At 38.4% G+C, this 22,119-nt stretch overlaps 1 protein-coding gene across 1 annotated transcript; it reads right to left on the bottom strand.

The window, feature by feature from the left end:
• Positions 1 to 54: 54 nt before the first annotated feature.
• Positions 55 to 22,052, bottom strand: GEN1 (GEN1 Holliday junction 5' flap endonuclease). The gene is made up of 14 exons (XM_053937322.1): positions 21,737 to 22,052; positions 18,688 to 18,885; positions 17,151 to 17,337; positions 15,640 to 15,816; positions 12,913 to 13,023; positions 10,529 to 10,602; positions 9,915 to 10,006; positions 8,960 to 9,110; positions 8,804 to 8,840; positions 8,622 to 8,702; positions 7,739 to 7,869; positions 4,809 to 4,870; positions 4,131 to 4,274; positions 55 to 3,903 (listed from the first exon to the last, which is right to left on the bottom strand). The coding sequence occupies exons 2-14, from the start codon at positions 18,846 to 18,848 to the stop codon at positions 2,504 to 2,506; spliced, it is 2,808 nt and encodes a 935-aa protein (XP_053793297.1). The 5' UTR covers positions 18,849 to 18,885; positions 21,737 to 22,052; the 3' UTR covers positions 55 to 2,503.
• Positions 22,053 to 22,119: the final 67 nt, after the last annotated feature.

Genomic DNA, 22,119 nt, shown 5'->3' with positions numbered 1-22,119 from the left:
TCAGGACAGATGATAAATGAAAATCTATTCAGGCTCATGAGGCTGATGCATCAACTGATTTATTCTTACAGGCAGTTTAACATAATCCTAGAGAAACATTCTCTGCAGAAGAAAGTTATGTTAGACCCCCTCAATTTACTTAAACATCATTCTCACAAGTGTGAGAGGTTGCAAAGCAGTCAGGACAGTAAAAAGCTCCAAAGAAAAAATATCCCTAATCTTTAGATTGAGTAAATTACATAAAGACGAGAAACCAAAACAATTTAAAAACTGTAATTACCCTTCTGTAATGAATCACAAGTTTAATTCAAGCAGTCACCCTCAATGATAAATGTTTTTATTTACTGCAATAAGCAGCTACGGCTTAAATAGAGGGAGCATTTCACAGTTTTTTGTTTTTTTTTTCCCACATCTATTGCTGCTTCTAAGGTAGTGGCAGAAAATTGGCATAAAATTTAGATGCATTATGTATGAAAAAAATGGAGAATTAGAATTTTCTGCTTTTCATGCTTGAACTGTACTTGTGAAACCAAATTAATTAGCGGGAAAAATCAGCAACATAGTATTTTTACCTCTGCAGTTCTTAATATATCTCATTTCTGACTTTTCATCATTCACAAAATTCTGACAGTATTTTCACCTACTCATCCATTAAAGGAGCCATCTCAAACAGATTTGGAAAACAAAGGAATTCCCTCCAAACCCACTCTGGCCCCCAATTCTAAAGAAAGCTCTAAATCACAGAAATCCACACATTGTAGGTGAAATTGAATGATCCACCCAACTAAAGAGCACATTCCCATACTCTGGGAGGGAACAAAAGTAAGTGTGTTCACATGATGTTGCCATTTTTATTAATGAAAATTTAAACACTTGATTTCAACTTTCAGTAATCAAAATCATCATCAAGGAAAAAAAAAAGTCATACATAACCAAAACCAACATTTTTCCACAAAATAAAGCCCACTCAGATCTCTCCATTACTGACCACTGCATAAGGAATGGTTCCCTGCCCATAGCACACAGGGGTTGGAACTAGATGTTTTTAAGGTCCCCTCCAACCCAAACCATTCTGTCATGCTATGAATCTCTCCCTTTAAAATTCCCAGGTGACTCTTATTCTCCTTCACAACATTATTCTTCCAGATACCTTCTCACATTAGCTGGGTGCTTAAGAGGCTCCAGAAGACAAAGACCATCTTCAAAACTGAAAATAAGTTTTCAATATTTTTGATTTTTTTTTCATTTCCAGAATACATCTCTCATTTGAATAATGAATTATAAATAAAATGCTTCCATCTTCCTACAGAGTAAACAAAATTACCATTTTGTTTAATTACAGACTGCATTAGCTATAGGCTACCTACATCTTCCTTAAACACATCTGGAATTCAGCTTCCAAACTTGGTCCTTGACCATGATGAAGAACTGACATTTTCACTAAGGCACAGATACTCTAAATTTCTCTTGTTAACAATATGTCTTGGCAAGAATTGTCTTCCTTCTGGCTGGTGCACAGAAAAAGTTACAAACACCTAATACAGCCAAGGAGGCATTCTTTCAACAGGCAACTGTTGAGGACAATTTTTTTTGGTGTATGAACAGAGATTGCTTCTGCAATAAAGAGGTAAGAAGAGCACTTCAAAGCAAATTGTAATTGCACTCAAGTTTCCCTTTTTAAAAAACCTCAAACATTATATTATTCAAAGAACCCACAATATGATAATTAGATTTTCTGTAATTTAACTTTCATTCTATTATGAAGTGAATTTTAGATGGGATTTCAACTTTCTTTAAGGAAAATGCCCTAATTAAATTTAATTAAATCAGTCATCAAATTTCCTTAAATATTAGATATGACAGCTACAACACCAGAGTATCCTTACATGGTTTATTCCACTCTTTGGAAGAGGCACAACCCCAAAGAACAGCTTATTATGGGTCATGGCAGATATAAATTTAGCTACCCTGCAAGGTACATCTGCTGTGTGTCTCTATCTGGTCTTTCAGAGATTGTCAACACAACCAGAAACAGGATTTCAAACCCCATTTCAAAACTTGCAAAATTAAATTAGTGGGGGAGAATGGAGAATTTCAGTTTAAAAACGCTGCATCACTTTGACTAGGTGCTGTTCTAGTAAGTGTTTTTGTAAGCAAGACTAATAGCTGCACACAAAATCTGCACAATTGATTGGGAAAAAAACCCTTTTTCTTAAATAAATCTCCCTCATCCTTGTACATTTTATCCTGATGCTTATGTATCAAGTTCAGAATGTAAACACATGCAGAATGACTGGTACTTGCCTACAATCAACTGTTTGGTACTTTTGTTATCATTTTAGTTTCAAGCTTCAGCTCCAGTGCCAGAACTTCCTATTCATTAAAACTGAGTCCGTGTAAGATTGATAGAGCATACTGCAGAAACTTTGAGAAAGAACTCTTCATGAATGGAAGTTAACTGATAATTAATTGCTATCATAATCTATTTTATGGAGAACCTAATTTATTTGATTCTTCGTTTCAGTCTTTCAGACAGGGGAAGGGGACTGTCTGCCCATGCGTAATTCAGATCTGCACTTTTCTCTTGCTGTGTGGGATTAGAACCCAATCTTTCAATTGGTTGCTCTACACTTTGGGAACAACTAACTTCTACAGAGGATGATTTTGGAGCTACTTGCACTGAGAAACTGTTAACAGCTTTCTTTAAATTGGTCATTTTCTTCTTCCCTTTAATTGTAAGGGCTGAGTCACTGTTTGTCCTTTTGCTAGAAATAGTGCTACTCTTTTTCTTTGTAAAACATTTTTTAAATTGGCCAGGGTTCAGTTGCCTTTTCTGCTGCTCATAAACCAGGATTTTATCCACGTGCCCATCATCACTGTCTTCACTAGAAGAGCATCTGTTCTGACAGACACTCTTTTTAAAAGAAGCCTTCCAAGTAGTTTCAATACAAGCTTCTTTAATGTGACAGCCAGTTGCATCTGCTGGCTTCTGAGACACTGGAAGCATTTCACACCCAGGATGAAGTGTCTCTGTTGTTTGCCCACTGAAAGCTAGAGATGCTGAACCACTTCTATAAGGGTGTTTTTGCACCATTTCAGCCAGGATGTCAGCTTTTTTGTACGCATCTTGATAGATATGCAAGCTGGATTCACTCGCAGAGTTTTCTGATAGAACATTTTTATTTTTCTGCACAAGGTTATTTAACTGACATGAGGAAGAGACATGATTTCTACCAGGATTCAATGTTTCTTTTGTTTGTTTAAAACAATTCAAAGATTCCAGTTGCACTGCATCTTCAGACAAAGGCTGTGATGGAATGGGAGCCTTCTTAAGTATTCGCTCACTTAAACACCACTCCTGAAGCTGTCCCACAGCATTATTTGAGAACAAATCATCTTCACTATCAAAATGCATATCAGACTGTTTAACATCAGAATACTCTGAGCTATTTCTTACTGTTTCATGATTTAGTGGTTGTGAGTATTTTATGCATGTGGTTAAGTCAGCTGCTGGATCACAGTCATCACCTCCATGGGCTGGTGAAGTGCTGTAGGACGCTCCTTTCCCATCAGTACTGCTCAGTTGCAGACCAGCTGGTACAAAGGAAGAGGATGATATCCCTGAATACTTAGTGCATTCTGAGGACACAGATGAATCAGCAAGAGCAGCTGCTGATGCTGACACATGAACTGTTGTTACGCAGGTAGCTGAAGGTAATGCTACATCTTTTGATCCAGTACTTCTCTGCTGTGTCTGACCTTCTGGGGGAGCTTTTGTATCTGACACGGAGTGTTGCACAGGAAGAATTCTGTGTGTAGACTTTAAATTAATTTGAGACAGAAGACTGGTAATTTCATCATAAGAATTTGGTAATTCCTTTTCTTCTAATCTGTCTTTCTTTTCTGAAAAGAAAAATAATAAAGAGTGCACTTTGAATGACATATAAATCACAGTTCATATTTCTTAGTGCAAAAGTACAGAATAGTAAGATTAAAGCACAGTCCCTGTGAGGTATCATGACCTCATCTTGCTTTGGCATTATATTGTTCAAAAGCGGGAGAAATGGTTTTTGCTATTTTGCATTCCGGCAAGACACATAAATTCATAAGAAAGAAGCTTCTGGACTTACTTTTCTGTTTCTTCTGAAGAATGTCTGACTTTTGCACTTGATAGAGGGCAACAACATCAGGATAAGCAGCCTGAAACAAAGACTCTTCTTCTACTGTGACTACAAACAACTCCACAGGCTCATCTTCTGGATCAACATAATGTTCTGAAAAAATAATGAAGGTACTTTTGATATGAATGTCGAAGTATGGAATGGAAAACCAAACAGCAAAGACTTGAATACAAAGAAGGTATAAAAAATTCAATAGTATGATATTTGAGATTTATCTACAAGTAAAGTCTTTTTCTTCCTGCCAGTCTCCTGGCACAAATGGACACACTACAGGGAGGAGTCTGGCAACACAAAATTTTCTAGCTAGTAAACAGTGACAGCTTCAGGTACCTAGTGAAATAAGGTATGAAATATACAGTTCAGGTCTTATTTACAAGTACCAGAAAAAGTAGCTGAAGACTGAGTCCCTTGCTTTCTAGGTAAATTTGTTTTCTTTAAAGTGTTGCTTTTTCTTTCAGGGTATGTAAAATTTGATGCACATTTCCTGTTACTTCCACAGAACAGTCTCCAAGCTTGCCCACATTCCATGGTCTCAGAGTGTTGCCAAACTCTTGCCCTCTTTAAAGCTTGATTTTATCTTTTTCTATGACTGCTTTGTTCCATAATGTACATAGAAACCAGACCCACCTGGTTTTTGCCATTCAATTTCAAAACAAGGAATTCCATTTTTAACACGTGTCTTAACAATCCTGTAAGAAGAGGAAGTCCATTAAATGACTTAAATTTAGACTTAAATTTAAAAATATTTCTATATTCTAATTTGAAATTATTCAGAGAAAAAAAAAACTTCTCATAAAATTGAAATTACTACATCTTTTAAAAAATACACTACTCTGTCTACAGTAAAATTTGGAGTATATATTTGACCACCAAAACATTTTTATTTGACACTCAGAAGAGCATTCACACAAAATAAAAAAAAGCTCTTCTGTAAGAGACAAATATAATGCAATCTCCTACAAACATCAGTTTGGTATCTTCAGCTGACCTGCCCAAAAGGCAGGTCCTGCTTGACCAACCTGATCTCCTTCTTTGACAGGGTGACCCACTCAAGGGGATGAGGGAAAAGCTGTGGATATTGTCTGCCTTAGACTTCAGTAAAACCTTTGATGCCATTTTCCACAGCTTTCTCCTGGGGAAACTGGCTGCTCATGGCTGGGATAGGTGCACTGGGTTAAAAATGGTTTGGATGGTCAAGCCCAGAGGGCGTGGTGAGTGGAGTTAAATCCAGCTGGAGGTCAGTCACTGATGGGGCTCCCCAGGGCTCACTACTGGGGCCAGTCCTGTTTAATGTCTTTATCAGTGACCTGGAGGAGGGGATCAAGTGCACTCACAGTCAGTTCACAGACAACACCAAGTTGGGCAGGAGTGTTGACCTGCTGGAGGGCAGGAAGGCTCTGCAGAGGGGTCTGGACAGGCTGGACTGATGCTGAGGCCAATTGTATGAGGTTTAACAAGGCCAAGTCCTGCCCTTGGGTCACAGCAGCCTCTGCAGTGTTACAGGCTGGGAAGGAGTAGCTGGGAAGTGGCCAAGATCAAAAGGATCTGGACGTGTGGTCAACAGCAGCTGAACACGAGCCACAGTGTGCCCAGGTGGTCAAGAAGGCCAGTGGCATCCTGACCTGGATCAGCAATAGAGTGGCCAGCAGGACCAGGGCAGTGATTTTCCACCTGCACTCAGCACTGGTGAGGCCACACCTCAAATCCTGTGTCTATTTCTGGGCCCCTCACCACAAGCGGTGGTACTGGATGTGCTGGAGCACGTCCAGACAAGGGCAGTGGAGCTGATGAAGGAGCTGGAGCACAAGTGTGAAAGGAGCAGTTGAGGAAGCTGTGGTTGTTTAGTTCAGGGAGGACCTCATGGCCCTCTGCAAACAGCCTGGAAGGAGGTTACAGCCAGGTGGGGCTCAGTCTCTTCTCCCAGGTAACAAGTGATGGAAAGGGAAAGGGCCTCAGGCTGTACCAGGGGAGGACTAGACTGGACATTAGAAATAATTTCTTCATGGAAAGGGTTGTCAAGCATTGGAACAAACTGCCCAGAGAAGTGGTTGAGCCACCATCTCTGGCGATATTTAATTTAAAAGATGTGTAGATGTAGAACTGAGGGACACGGTTTAGTGGTGGACTTGTCAGTGTCAGGTTAATGGTTGGACTTCTCCAAACTAAATGATTCTATGATTTTAAGATACTAATGCCAGAGAAGGCTGTTGCCCTGCACAGTAATTTTCTGAATGACCAGATAGGGTCATTTATATCTTTTGCATGAGACCATGAGGACACAACTTGAACTGAGCAGGGACAGTCAGTCACTGAGATTTTTCTAAAAAGACTATCTACACCCCAGTTAGTAGCTTCCTATGCATGAAGAGTAGGATCATGCTGATCCTGCTGAACCATTACTGCATTTTTAAACACTTGTTAACAAAAGAAATCTTCCAGAACATGCACCATGTCTCTTTTAAACTCCTGAAACATCAGAAAGTGCTATAAACAGAGAATGTTAATGAATTCATTCATTAAGGTAAATGCTGGTAATTTATCTTGCCAATCTATTTAAAAAGTATTCTCCAACCAGTCTCCCCAATCTTTTGAAAGATAACACTGAATAGATCAGCATCTCTATAAGTACTAATTCAAGATATGACACATCGACCCAGAAGTGATACTATCACACTGCTATTGACTGTCCTCCTGTGCCCCAAAACTAATGTCTAAAAACCTTGACTAGCATGGAAAAATTACCTTCTTCCAATAAAACAATTAGGGAGGCAGGGAGAATTTGGGTTTCATTTGGGAAACAAAACCATCAGATAAAGTTATAATAAGTCACAATTCCCTTCACAAAGTGAAGTTCAGATTTGCCAACAGACACTGTAGATTCTAGAAGCTGACTTAAGTTTAAGAAAAGATTAGATCATTAAAAAAAATTACATTGAAGGTTCATAAAATAAGAAAATTCTGACTCAGTAAATTCCTAAGTAACAGAAATCTGGATGGTGGGAAATTATTCTGGGAGAAAGTAATTACTTATTACTTATTACTTATTAATGCTTATCTTGCTTTTTCTTCCTTGCATGTCCATTTTTAATAACAGTATACTTGGACAGTTTTACATTCCTAAATGTAGCAGTCCTGAATGAAAAGTAGTTGACACATAATACAATGACAGCTGGTAGGTCTGATAAGCAATCAGAGACTATGACTGAATTTGCAAATGCCAATTTCTAAGCCTGAACTCTTACTTTGAGACACAGAATTCAACTAAATGTCTGCTAAGAACCTGAGCAGAGGACCAAGGCAGGTCCAAGGAAAAGGAACAAAAAGCAACCATAGAACACAAGCACTGCCATTAATAATGAAACTGCTCTATGTATTACTTTGTGCAGCAGTAGTAGAATTGGTGCACTGATCTGAATTTTTACCTCTATTCAAAACAAGTACAAAGCTTGAAACAAAGATAGAAGAAAAACATATTTCCTTTTTTTCTGAAAAGCCTTGTGGTTTTTATCTGCCAGCAGAAGTAAACATATTAAGTTCAAGGAATCAAGCTACATTACCGTATTGCCTGCAGTTGTTTTGAGTCAATGTATCCAGATTTTCTCTGGATCATATCATAACGTGTCAAAAGTGCTAACAGCTTCTTACAAGCATAATGTTTGGTCCATTCCATCTTCTCTGAAGCAAACAGCTGTTTGTATAAAAAAAATCCCAAACTTTAAAACATTTTTTCTTCTGTTAGATAGTTATGTAGTTGGGACACTGGGCTAAATACTTAAAATATCTAGAGTGCATTTATACATTAGTGTAATGCCCAACAACACCTCACTGCCAAGGGAGTGAACAGCCATCAGCTGTCAGTGACAAGCCAAGGGAACAGTTGTGTGGTGGCAGCAGCAGGGATAAGGCAGTTGTTAAACACCTTGTCAGGTTCACATCAGCTCTACCAGGAGCTGTGAAAGTTACAGATTTCACATGTGAGACAATGAACATGGATTTTCATTAAAGCCACTTTAAAGCCATTGTTTAACTGTGATCTACTCTACTATCTGTAATTCTTACACTGTCATCAAACCCAAAAAATGAAACATTGTAAGAGATCTGATTTTACCAATAAAAAACACATAAAAAGCCTTCCTAGAAAACAATGCTAATGTGCATATATTAACACTCTCACCCCCATCTAGCAATATTGGACAATGAAAAACAAAACAATGGCAAGTGAGCTTTCTCTTCCTTCCACTTTTCTATCTACCTATTTATAGCAACTGATTTTTTCCAAAGTCTTCAATTTTAGGCTTTCAAAACAGTGAGGTATATTAAGATGTTCTTTAATTCTTATTTCAAACAAAATTACCAACAAAGATCATAATTATCACAAATGCCTTCCTTAGTAATAAATAAAAGCTTACAAAGCTGAATATTCAAAATTTTGTTACATACCTGAAAGGACAATAAATTTGGCCTTTGACATTCCTTTATGTTGATCAATTTATTCTTGTTTACAAGAAACTCTTGGATAACCTTGAGATAAAACATAAAAGAAGCAGTTTAAGAGAGGACAAAAAGCTGAAATTTATACTAACTGATTAAAACAATTGATATTAAGTAGGCTTGTTTGTTACCTCAGAAAATGGAAAGCCCTCACAACTCATGGCTTTTCTGGAGGCAAAAACAAATGCGTTAGGAACTGAGGACAAATGGGAAAAAACGCAGCATCTAAATGCTCACCCTGCATATGAATGCAGGGAAAAGCAGTTAAATTTTCAGGCCATTCCTACTTTCTGATACTGTCCTCCACTGCGTGTGCTTGTTTCACTCGCTCCCACCGATGCCATGCACAGGGGCAGCAGTGTTTGGAGTCACGGGGTTTGCAGTACCTCACGCTTTCACAGAATTTACATCCATTGTGCTCATGTTCCTTGTAAGATCCTGTAGCAACAGACACACAAAGTGAGGAGAAAAGGGGTTCCCAAAATCTCCAAACCTATAAAGGCAATATTGCAAATACAAAGCTTAGAACACGTATGAATGTGATGTGAATGGCAGATGTAAGCAGATGTGAGTGCTTTAGTTGCATTTATGAATCTATAGTAAAAACTGAAAAAGACATGTAGGCTTCTGTTTTTCTGAAGACTTTTCCCTCAACAAATTCAGATTTTAAGCTGGAAACTTATTATCAAAAAACTATAGAAGTAATGTGTGATAACCTGGAAAACACATATAAGTAATATATTTGAATCAGGCTTTTCCTTCACCAAGTGATGGATTTGAATGAGTTCACTGATCAAAGATGGTACCAAAATCAGGGTGGTTGGGATTAATTTCTTCTTAAAAAAACACTGCCACATACTTCATCAATGATGAGATTCAGTCCTCTTGATGCAGGACCAGTTCAAGCAACTAAAGAAATAGTTGCCAGGCAGTATAGAGTATAACATGCTGTTTTTACTGATCATGTTAAGAAGGCAAATATCTGGGATCCCACAACAGCATTATGATAACATTCCATCTGCTGTCAATTAGTTTCACATTTGAAGAAAATTAGTCCCAAGCCTTAGAAGTGTTTATATAAGGGTACATATACACAATATTGAAAACATGAAGATTGAAGCTGAAAAGCGTTTTTAACGCTAGTAGAAAAAAACCCATAATCCAATAAAACAAAACCCATCACCCCATACTAAAAAGTAAACAATTAGGCTAAAAGTACAGCTCAGCACTTTTCACACTGACCTGGATGATGGCACTCTGAACAGTGAATTACCCTTTTAACAACCAAATGTGGATTATCATCATACTGAAATTGTTCCTTCCACTGCTCAAACCTAAAAGGATGATATTAAAAGGATCAAGAAATATTTTTAGCTTTCACACTTAAACCATTGAAAAATAATTTCTTTATACTTCTATATATCTTTTATATACTTCTTTGTTAAGCATTTATCCAAGAAACAGTTTTCCAACTTATGAAACAGGGTTCTTTTACAGTACATCATGTCAGATTTCTAGCATTGACAAACACATTATGATAACAAACACAGAAAGCACTTGGTATCTCAACTCCTAATCCACAACCCAACTAAAAATCAGCAAGTCTCATCAGTCCCTACAACTTTCACTCCAATATATCAACTTATACCTGCCAGCTCAAGAGTTAGGAGCCAGCTAATGTTTAAAACAAGTAAGAGACTTGCCTAGCAAAACACCCAATTCCTTTAGCAAACACAAGGTAAGGAATGTGGTAATATCCTCCCTAACTTAAAGCAATTACAAACATTGTCTTGGAGCTGAAGTACATACTATTAAGTCTTTGAATAAAAAAGCACTTACATAAATTTCCATTTTACCTTTGCAATAAGTTTTGACCTTGCAGAGTCTCAATTAACTTTAAAGCTTGTTCCTTCCCAACTCCTGGAACTCCCTATAGAAAAATATGAATATTATTTAATTACAAACAAAATATTCATATTCTCACAAAAACATCTTTATTACATAGCATAATGACAAAAAGTTATTCCAGATGTTGAGAATAAATTGAGAAAAATATTTTTGACCAGGTTTAAGGGCCAAGAGAAGGTGACAGATTACAGCTGTAGTGCCAGTGTAACACACAAGCTGTTCTTATGCTAAACAGCACCTGAGATAAAACAAGGCAAAGAAGGAAGCAGAAAGCAATAATAAACTAAAAAGTTTGATTCAGAATAGAGAAGTTACAATGAAGTAGCAAAACACTGGCACAGGTTGCCCAGGGAGGTGATAGATGCTCCATTCTAGAAATATTCAAGGTCAGGTTGGAATGAGGCTCTGAGTGACCTGGTTAAATTGAAGATGTCCCTCACTGCAGGGCGGTTGGACTAAGTGAACTTCAGAAGTCCCTTCTGATCCAAACTACTGTATCACACTACGATTTAAAACACACACATATTGCTTTCCAGTTCTTTACATCTTCACTCTATTTTGCCAAGAATCAATACACCTGATTAAGAAGATTGCATTGAATGTACTTTCCGCAGCATCATTACAAATAAATCTATATTTATTCAGTTGTAATGGCACAACTGAATACATACAACCATATAAAATAAATCTACATTTCAAACCAAGTTCCCATTGGACTACAGTCAGACATTCAAGTAAAGTCAGATATTCAGCTTCTGCAAGGAAAGCATTATTTTGATGTATTTTCAACAAAATAAGTGCAATTATACCATGGTATTCTCATTTATCTGTACTGCCAATCTCCATTCCCAATGCACTCCCATAATTCAACTTTCTTTACAAGTTTCTGTCTTCATCTACTTTGCTGAGCTGCAATAACTCAAAGGATCTATCTGGCATCATATAATTGTGACATTTTAACACTATGTAAGAACTTGGCATTCCAGGAACTACTTTGGTACAATATCCACTGATTATCCACTGTTTTTTTTTTTTTTACTCTTTCTCTTTACAGTAGTAACAAACTATTTACAGATTCCTATAACAGAAGCAAAATTAAAAAAAAAAAAAAAACAGAAAACAAAACCCAAGACCAAAATAATGAAATGTTTGTTTTTCCAGCAGTATCAATTGTTTAAAGGACAGTTTTATCTGGGATATAATTATTTAAGAATAACTAGATATCTCCTGCAAGCCTGAATGGGAGCATTCATTGCCTGAAGTCACTACATGATGAACTGTATGGAAATCAAGTTTCATCCCTCTTCTTTTCCCTTTCAAATAGCCATTACAACAGCTTCTGTTCAAAGTCTCAAAAAAAAAAACCCCAAGAGTTTACAGGAAAGAAAAAAATAAAGAAGTAGTAATGACAGATTCCTCTCAATTAATTATGTAAACTTCCAAATCACTTCTAATTCTTCATAAATTATATATTTACAAACAATGGAACAGGAATACATCCAAACTGTATCCAGAACTGCCTTTACTAATAACTACAGCTCAAAACCACCACTACTAAGTCTTCCAAAGAGCACAGACAAATCCATTTTTTCTTATTTTGCACAGCTCCTCTGCCAGGGATGCACTTGTATGTGACTTGTTAACGAAGCATCCTCATAAACTATCGAGTTCTCACACCTTGGCTCAATGTAATCAGCATCTAAACTTTTGCCTTCACCTCCATTATAGAAAAGGTTTGGAACAACACAAAACAGTCTTAGAAAGTGCAGCGTTTGCTTTTGTTCTCCCCGGCCGCACGCAGCTCTTGGGAGCCCAGCTGTGGTGTAGCTTCCATGTGCTGCTGGGGTTTTCTGCTGCGGGTTCCCGGACACGGCTCCATGTCCCGGGCGCGCGGTTCCTGGGTCCCTGGGATAGTGGGGATGCGGCATCGGGGAGATTGGCAGGGAACTCTCTGGCAAGGATGGGGAGTGTCTGCCTGAGTGATTGGGGTAAGCTCCAATAGCACGCAGCTAGGAGCGAACAACTGCAGGGAGGGGAAACACGGGGGGTGCGCGCGGGATTACAGAATTTGACCTATCTAACATAAATTAAAAACCCCTAATCTAAACCCAAACCCCAGGATGCAACAGAAAGACTGATGCTCATGAACCATTCTGAATATCTTTAACCTTTTACAAACAGAATTTACAGTGACTTCCTCCTACACATCTTCTACTGGATCTCAGTAATCATGCATTGCATAAGCTTTCCCAGCATGTACATTCTCCCTTGATACACTTTGCTGTTTTTCAAGACAGTGTAAGTACCAAATAAAAATAATTATATTGCTTACCCTTGGAAGATAATCACAGCCCAGAAGAACTGCTAGCCCAATCAAAGACTCTCTGTCACAACCGAGTTTCTCTTTAATAGAGGACATTGTGTAACTGTCAAGATGTGGATCCTGCAAGAGAAATTCATTACATATTATTTCTGTTACAGGGAAGGAACTGCCCTGAGTCATGTTCAATTGGGATTGCTTACTCACCCCTATTCCCCCACACCCACAGAAAAGGGGTCTACCCCATAAGAGGGGTCTAATAGAAAAAAAAAAAAAAATATTGCCATTAAAATTTATAATGTAATGCATGGCTACCACATGAACAACTACAGTTCTGGAACTTCCAGTATGGGCATCAACTGTTGAAAGAAACTAAAATAATCCAAGAGGTCCAGCACACAGCTGGATAACCATGTTACACAACAGGTGAGCAACTGGCTCACAGGTCAGGCACAAAGAGTCACAGCGGGTAGGGTTAAATCAAGCTGGCAACCTCTCACTAGAGGAGTTCCACAGGGCTTCTATCCTCAACCCACTTCTCAACATCTTCATTATTATCCTGAACTTGATACCAAAAGGGTTAATTCAATTTCAGGACTGGAAGGAATACTAAGTAAGTTTACCAACAACACTAAATTGGGAGGAGTTGTTGGCTCCCTGAAGGGCAGAGAGACGAACTAGAGAGATGAGTTACCAACCATATGACGTTTCACAAGGGGAAGTGCTGGATTCTGCACCTGGCACGGGGTAACCCTGGCTGTGTGCACAGATTGGGCAATGAGAGGCTGGAGAGCAGTGCTGCAGAAAGGGACTTGGGGGTCCTGGCTGATGGCAAGTTGAACATGAGCCAGCAGTGCCCTGGCAGCCAGGAGGGCCATCCCTGTCCTGGGGGCATCAGGCCCAGCATCACCAGCCAGGCAAGGGAGGGGATTGTCCTGCTCTGCTCTGCACTGGGGCAGCCTCACCTCCAGTGCTGGGGGCAGTTTTGGGTGCCACAATATTAAAAATTCATTAAGTCATTAGAGAGCATCCAAAGGAGGTAACAAAGATGGTGAAGGGCCTTGAGGGGAAGCTGTATGAGGAGTGGCTGAAGTCATTTGGTCTGTTCAGCCTGGAGGAGACTGAGGATAGACCTCACTGCACCCTTCAACGTCCTCACAAGGGAAAGGAGAGGGGTAGATACTGATCTCTGATCTTTTCACTCTGGTGACCAATGACAGGACTCGAGGAAGCAGCATGAAGTTGTGTCAGGGGAGGTTTAGGGTTGAGTATCAGGAAAATGTGTTTCACCCAAAGGGTGGTTGGGCACTGGAACAGGCTCCCCAGGGAAGTGGTTACAGCACCAAGATACACCTAACAGACTTCAAAAAGTGTCTGGACAAGGCTCTCAGGTACATGGTGACTCTTGGGATGTCCTGTGCAGGGCCAGGAGCTGGACTCAATGACCCTGATGGGTCACTTCAAGTCAGTATATTCTGTGACTCTAGGTGTTTTTATTGTTTACTACCTGTAGAAAAAAAGTGTGGCAAAACTAACATTATCAAATCCTAGTGGTTGTGCCAAGTCATTTCAGGAAGCGAAGTTTTTAAAATGCATGTAAACATTTCAATGTACTACTTAAGTAAAATAAAAGAAAAAGAATAAAAATGTTACCTAACTTATTAGGCATAAGCTAAAGGAATATTTGAAAGGTAAAGGGACTCAAATACAAAATGGAATCAAGATTAACATGAATTAAAACATAGGCCACTGCCTGCCTTCTTTCTTAATCATGACAAAAAAATCCCTCCACGTGCCAACAAAGTGATCCATTTTGCTAGAACAGCTGCCCCTGACAGTGTGCCCCCTGCACACTCACAAATTAATTTTTATTCTGACCTATATATGTACCTAAGTACACCTGAAAGATTGAGCTTGCCTTCACTGTTGGTGATAAATGACAAGGAAGCTGAATGAAAGAACCAGGTCAAGGAAGAACTCAAACATGGTGTCACCAAAGCGAACAACCTTCCATCAACCCTAATTATTTTTTAGAGTTATTTATTTGTAGTGCACTTCTTTTCTTCTATTGATTTTTTCATATCTCCAATGTATTTTTTCAACAAGACTTTCAGATGAACATTATAAATTACAGAAATTTGGGGTAGCCTTTCACCATTTCTGAAAAATTGTATTCTTAACAAATGAACACTTCAGTTTAAGGCCATAAATTATTTGGTTTTATGAATGATCACAAAAATTGATTGTGATAAAGATGTACAATCCCTACACTATTCAATATTCAATTGGGAAGAACAGCATTAATTGCAAGTTTATTCATAATAAAATGAACCTGTAAGACACAAGTATGTGAACACTTACTAGCCCCAGAAGACTGATCACTCCTGTATGACCTAAGGGGAAAATTTATAGGAAGCAATTACTTCACTCAACTTCTCCACAATAAAGGAGGAAATGGGAAAAAAAAAATTGCTATTTAGCTTTATATGAGACACCACAGGGTACTACAAACACAGGCAATATTAACCTGTTCTCAGTAGTTTTCCTCTCACAGCCAATACAAGAATTACCAGTGAATCAAATAAAATGTTCCCATCTTAAACATACTATTTCAAACAAATCTAACTACTACAAGGTAAGTTTAATAACATATAAGTATTTTTTCAAGTCCCTTCTTTCTATTTACATTTCTGTAAAGAGTCTATAGAAAGAGTGGGAACACAGGGTGAGGTACATTACCTTAGCATTCATAGCAAAGTTCCTATAAACTGTTTGAGCTCCATACAAGAAAACATCTCCATCATTGGTAATGCAGCCATCAACAAGGCCTTTTGCATTTAGGTAAGCACACATTGCCTCTGCTTCTCCAGCCGCTTGAACCCAAGGGACACCTAAACACTCCAGCAGTTCAAGACACTAGAAGAAGGAACACAAAAGGGAAGAGGTTGAATGCTGAGCTATTAAATTCACTTATTAGCATGCATTTTCTCAGACATAAGTGCATTCAAAAACTGCTACTGTTGTTCTGCCTATATAACACCTCATCAATGAAAGCACTACTTCAGCAAAAAATAATTTCCTGTAACAGCGCACAGTAGATACCCACGAAGAGCTAAGTATTAATTACAGGACTTGAACACAGCATGATTAATGGCTACTCCTTCACAAAAATCTTTATACTTTAAATAGATATCTAGGATGTGTTCAGAAGAGTAGTAACAAAGGAGTATTTATCTTTGAGAAGCAATGCTGTTTACTCAAGCAGTAATGCTGAGCCAGAACAGACATCTTCCAACAGGTGCCAAACTCCAAGAATATCAAGCGGAAAAGTACAATGCTGTCATCCTACCAAGACTGGACCACTGTACAAGACACATCAATATATACTTACAAATTTCAGAGAAAATATTTTATTTTAGAATTTTAGAATAAAAGATGAATTGGTACAGTCTAGAGAAGCCCTGAGTGCCCATAAACTCTGCTTCATAAAATTTTGAATAGACAAAAATGGTTAATGGGGGTGGGAGGATATGAAGAAGTATAGATACACCATAAAAGAACAGCAAAGCTAAATTTTGGAATTAATCCTCAATTATGGTTGTCAATCAAAACAGCACAATATGCACAGGAACATATGAGAAAATTTTTCTGACACTGTTTCTCTTCTGTAACACTTAAGAGATGCTGTAAGGCCTGACTTCAAACCTCAAAACATTGTTTACATTTGTTGTGTATAAAGCTGTGAGACACTGAAGTGTTAGGGGTTAATGACTCAAACAACTGGCCATTTAAAAAAGCAGCAGGAGCTTTGCTGAGGCCAGGTTTGCACCCCCAGCCAAAGAGGAGAATTTTTGGGTGTGTTTTGGTGAAACCTCTGATCCAGTAAGATACAGGAGGTACACACCCACCATTGGAGGATGCCAACAAAAAAACAGCCTTTGTTTAGCAACAAGCTGTCTTTTGAGCTGGGTGAGGCCAACAATAACCAGATCCTGTGAGGTGGGATAATGCTTTTTTTATCTTGCCAATTTCCTCCTTTACACTGGCTCAAGTGTAAAAGATGTACACACCAGTCATTCAGTGTCATTCCACCCTAATGTGCCCCAAAGGAATCTCTTAACAAGAACCTCAGCTACTTGGCCTTCAGGAGTGGGTTGTAGCAAAAGCTATCAATTATTTCAAGTTCCTGTATTTAATCTGTTTAAGATTTCTTTCTATCACATTAAAAATACTTTAACTCAGTTACTCACCTCTTTTAACATGGCTTTAAATAAAGATCTCCCTGTTCTTACAGTTCCAGCTTTCTTTGAAGGCCCATAGCGCATCTCATTCCTCTTGCTCATGGTGTCTGCTTTCAGCCTGGGGGCCTCTCCCTCCATGACAAACACTAGTTTAATTCCCATTGATGTAAAGAATGAGAACCGAAAAAATAGGTTTCTGCAATAAAGCGAAGTACTTGTAAGACTGATTTCTTCAGACCTTTCCTTATATCCCTTATATTTTCCTGACCCTACCACTGGAAAAATCCTAGCATTGTCTTTACCTCTAGTGATTCTCTCACCCCCAAGCTAAACAAACCTCTGATCTATATTCCTGCCTTTGGCTGAAATTGTCATACTATGAAATTGTAGCAGCTTTACAAAATTCCCAAGAAAATACCATATAAGGACAGAAAAGATCTTTTTTGGGTGTAAAGATGTAAGCAAACTTATAGGGCTTAATAAAAATATATTCAATATCCAAAATCTGCCTGCAAACACATATTTACATTGTTTCTTTTATATCAAATATTAACCCCAAATCTATCAATATAGGTAGATTTCAAGTGACTGAATGCTGTAGTATTGGACAGACTTTTAGATACCATTACCATGCCAATTTATTTCATATGCAAACCAGCACCACTGAGGGGTGGAGTTTTACAAGGCTGCAGTAATAAATATTTGGACTACAATAGGAAAATTAACAAAAGGAGTAGATCAAACACTTATATCTCTTTGATAGACATGAAGAGACCATTACACTAGATTTAATTTTGTACAGTTACTACTAGCAATAAACAGTAAGCTGGTCTTTTGAGGTCAGTTCTATTTTCACAAATGATGTAAAAAATCAATTCATATAATAAGTTACTAAAAAATACAAATGATTAAAAAAAATAATTTTCAACTGTCTGAAAACATTTTTTTGGTAGAAATCTGTTCAACCCTTTGTCTTGCTTTGGAGGTCTGGACTGATGCTTCCTTTCCACTGCACACAGGACATCCTACCAGACTGACGTAATGACTTTGGTAATGCTGCCAGTTTTATAGTTAATTATCCATTTGGGTTTGTAAGCATAAAACATTTTAAGACATTATTCTCAGAAAATGCTGAGATTTTGTATCATGCTGATATTTCATATCATGCAGAACTCAACAGAAGTCACAGGAGTGTATAACACCATCTAGTAACTCAGTATTCTACACTCTGTTTGCAGAGAACAGTGCTTTGAAATTATAGATACTGAGAAATGCTCATTCCTTAGGTAAGTCATTTAAATTAAAAATATATACATGTTCCTCAAGTTTGTCCAAATGCCTGAAGAATGATTTAAACATAATTAATTCAACATGAGGGTCTACTTAGAACTAACTTCAAATTGTTTACATATGTAGCATAAGTGATAACTGAATCAAAACACCAGTCATATGAATTTCAGAGCTACTCTTAGAAGTCTATTGAATAAGTAACATTCTTAAATTACACAACTCCGAGACATTTGGCTCGAATGATCGATATGGATACCTGAGATGTGGCTTGGTAACTACTCCAACCATCTTTTTAACAGTCTGTGCTTCACAAACCCACAAACTTAAATCAACAGCAAGTGTTTTCCCTCTGAGATTACTCATGTTGACAGGTTGTCTCACAGGCTCAAGGATTTGCCACAGGTAAGTCACTCCCATTGTTTTCACTTCCTTGTTATCAGAAGGCAGATTTTAACTGTGAAGACCAAACAAAATAAAACAGTTTCAGCATATGACATGAAGTGAAGCATTATGACTGTGAGGTTCAGAAGATAAATATATTTGTCACTGTAAGTTCTACTTTTATGAGGCAAGAACACTTGCAACCAAGTCTTCTAACGTAGTGACTCTAGTTCACAGATGGTTTATTATAAATAAACCAAATACCTTCTTTGGACAGAACAGTTGTATTATTAATAAGCTGAACATAAATAAAACCAAACTCAGTTAAGGAAAAGAAAAAATAAACAATGAAAAAATTATTCATTTCCAAATCCCTTACATAAACACAATCCAAGTTTTATTAAAAAACAAACCACAGAATTCTTAAGGAAATTACTTCCTGATTTGAGGTAGGATTCACATTAAAATTTTCTGCTAAAATAGAAGTAGCTTAAAGCTATTTGAGGAATATTTACAATGACAACAGAATTTAAACTTTCCTTGCATTCCAAGACGATACAAGAGGGGTCAACATCCAGAGATTCTGGCTTGGGAAATTCAAGTTGGAGTTCAGGAAAAAAAAGATGGTATTGCTGCTGTGGCTGCTCACAGGTTGCAGACATTCTTAACATCCAGCTGCCATACTGTTCTACTTTTAATCCAGTGCTGATGGAAGCCTCTCTGAGCAGAGGGAATCAGCAGTGATTGGCAGTGAAATCTGGGAGGAGAACTCCAGTGTAGTATTAAGAACGAGGCATTACTTTATTCTGGCCCTGGATATCTGGGGAATAGCTCTGTTCAAGATGCACATCTGGCTCAGGATGGTGCACCTCTTTCTTGGCCAGGATATCCACATTCATAAAAAAATTGTTACTTTTCTGAACTTCTCACTTAGGGCACAGAGTCCAAACTTACTACTTCAGGCAATCACAGAGCTCTTAAACAGGATTGGGCCAACTTGTTAGTAAGCTCTCAGTGCAACATGGTAACCTCTGAATTTCCCTTCCAAACCAATGTCCCGGCAATTCTAACACTGTGACTGCAGAAACACACCAGTGTGTGTTTCACTGTGTCAATTTTGGTATGTGTGACTAGCACTATGCATGCCAGTTGAAAACATACACCCACTAGGAGGTAATCTCTTTGTCTTATGTAACTTTAGTTATACATCTTCACTCTCCATGGTACCCCATTACCACACTCATTTTCTTCTGTTTTCATTATTCTTCTGGTTTTCACACCTTGCCAGTTTTATACAAGGCCTCTAGCACATACTCTGCTTTCCACCCTCACAATACCAATTTATTCCTGCACTGCCTTATGGTACTAAGTTTGTCTCATGCTTATTTATGTTCTCTTCTCTCCCAATATTAGAATATAAAAATCAAATAAAATATGGAATGTTTTGTATTTCTTTCTGCTTTTAACACTACTGTACACTCAGATAAATTAAAATGCTCTTTTGGATAAATCAGACTAGATGACCTACCAGTGCTCTGAGATCTGCTTAAGACATGTGAGGAGCTAAGCCACTGTGTGGTCTCTCACATTTAACACCAGAGTCTGTCAGAACACCAAGCCTGCCTTTGGAGGGTGCATTCTTTTATACTCTAATTCTGTTTCAAAGCAAGGCAGCTATTCAATTCCAGGTTGTTTTTAAACCAAGTTCTCATGTTATGATTTACTTTCAACAGAATTTAGGTCTCTAATCCATTTCTTTAACTACTACAATGACTCAACCTCATTTTAGGTGTATGCAGACAGAGTATCGCTGTGTCAAGCACATAAAAATTAGTTAAAAATACAATTCAAGCATACAACTACATAGTACAATTTCTTGAAGTCCAGGATAATCAGTTTCTCTGATGCACAGGGGAAATATCCAAACCTTCCCAAAAGACAAACACAATAATTCATCTTCAGTGAGACAGCACCTAACAAAGAAGGGAGATGTCTTTTTGGTGTTGTAATTTGGTTTCTGCGAGTCTGCATCAATACAATTTCTTAAAAAACAACTGTTAGTTTCTAAACATTGTTATGGAGTGTCACATAGTACTTAATTAATGGGAAAGACAAATACAGTACAAACACCCTACATCTGGTCAGATTACAAGTAATAATAAAAAAGCATAAAAACTGAAAACTAAAAAAAAAAAAGGCTGACTTTTCTAATTTAATAAAGCATAGCTTTATTAAATTTAGGACTTAAGTTTTTCACATCACATTGAATATATATCTAATGGTGACTTATGAAAGCCTGCAGGACTGGTAGCAGTCTTTGGTTTTTTGAGTGTATTTCATAAAATATTTAAATTTGAATTCAGTGTACAAATAGCTCAACTACTCTTAACATGAATGATCTGTCTACTCGGATTTTATTTAAGAGCTTCGTTCATCACAAGCCTCCAACCCTAAAGAGATAGCAACTTCCAAAGAAGAAAGACCGAACTTGATTAATTTTCATATACTTAGAAATCACTGAAGATCGTTAACAGCAAACATAACTACCCCCCTACAAAACCTTCTCAATGTCTCCTTAGGCCAGAATGTGCTAAACCTATAAAACTTTTATGTCTTATGTAGTGCTTTAAGACTACATTCTACTCTACTAAGGTTTTTTTTTTTACACTGCTAGAAATGCCAGTTACTTAAAAATAACCACAGAAACCATTCAACGCTGAAATTAAATTCATACAGAGATACTTTCACATATGACCAAGGTAACTTGCAAAGACATCTACGCATATATTTTATGTCTCACCCAGAGGCCTTTAAAAAAAAGAGGAAAAACACGGCAGAGGAAACACGAAAGCCCTGACGTTTTTAACAACTCTCCCCCTCTCTCTGCGTTACCCAAGCACAACTCTGCCAATAAACCTGCGCACCCGAAGGACAGCAGCGGCGCGCTCCAGCATTTGCAGATTCCTCCTCAAGCGCCTACGAATCTTTCCCGGGGGACGAGCACAACCCCGAGCCGCTGCCGGCGAGCGAAGCGCCCGGACGCGCGGGGTCCTCGCACGCAGCGTTTGAAACTCCCGCCCCGCTGCGCCAGCGCTCCCCGCGCACCGCGCCCACAGGAACAGGCGTGCCCGAGCTCCCCTGGGCCGCTCAGCCTCGGCCCGGGAGCGGACCCGCCTCCGCGGGGACCAACGGGAACGCCTGGCCCCGTGAGAGCCCCGCCGGGCCCGCTCTGACCGGCTCCAGAGCGGCGAGCGCTCCGCCCCCCCCTCCACCCGACAATGGCGCGCCCACGGAAACGGGCCCCGCG

This window comes from Vidua chalybeata, chromosome 3 (assembly GCF_026979565.1).
Source record: "Vidua chalybeata isolate OUT-0048 chromosome 3, bVidCha1 merged haplotype, whole genome shotgun sequence".
NCBI classification, from domain to species: domain Eukaryota; kingdom Metazoa; phylum Chordata; class Aves; order Passeriformes; family Viduidae; genus Vidua; species Vidua chalybeata.
The sequence above is the reverse complement of the archived record's forward strand: the minus strand, read 5'-3'. Positions and strand labels throughout refer to the sequence as shown.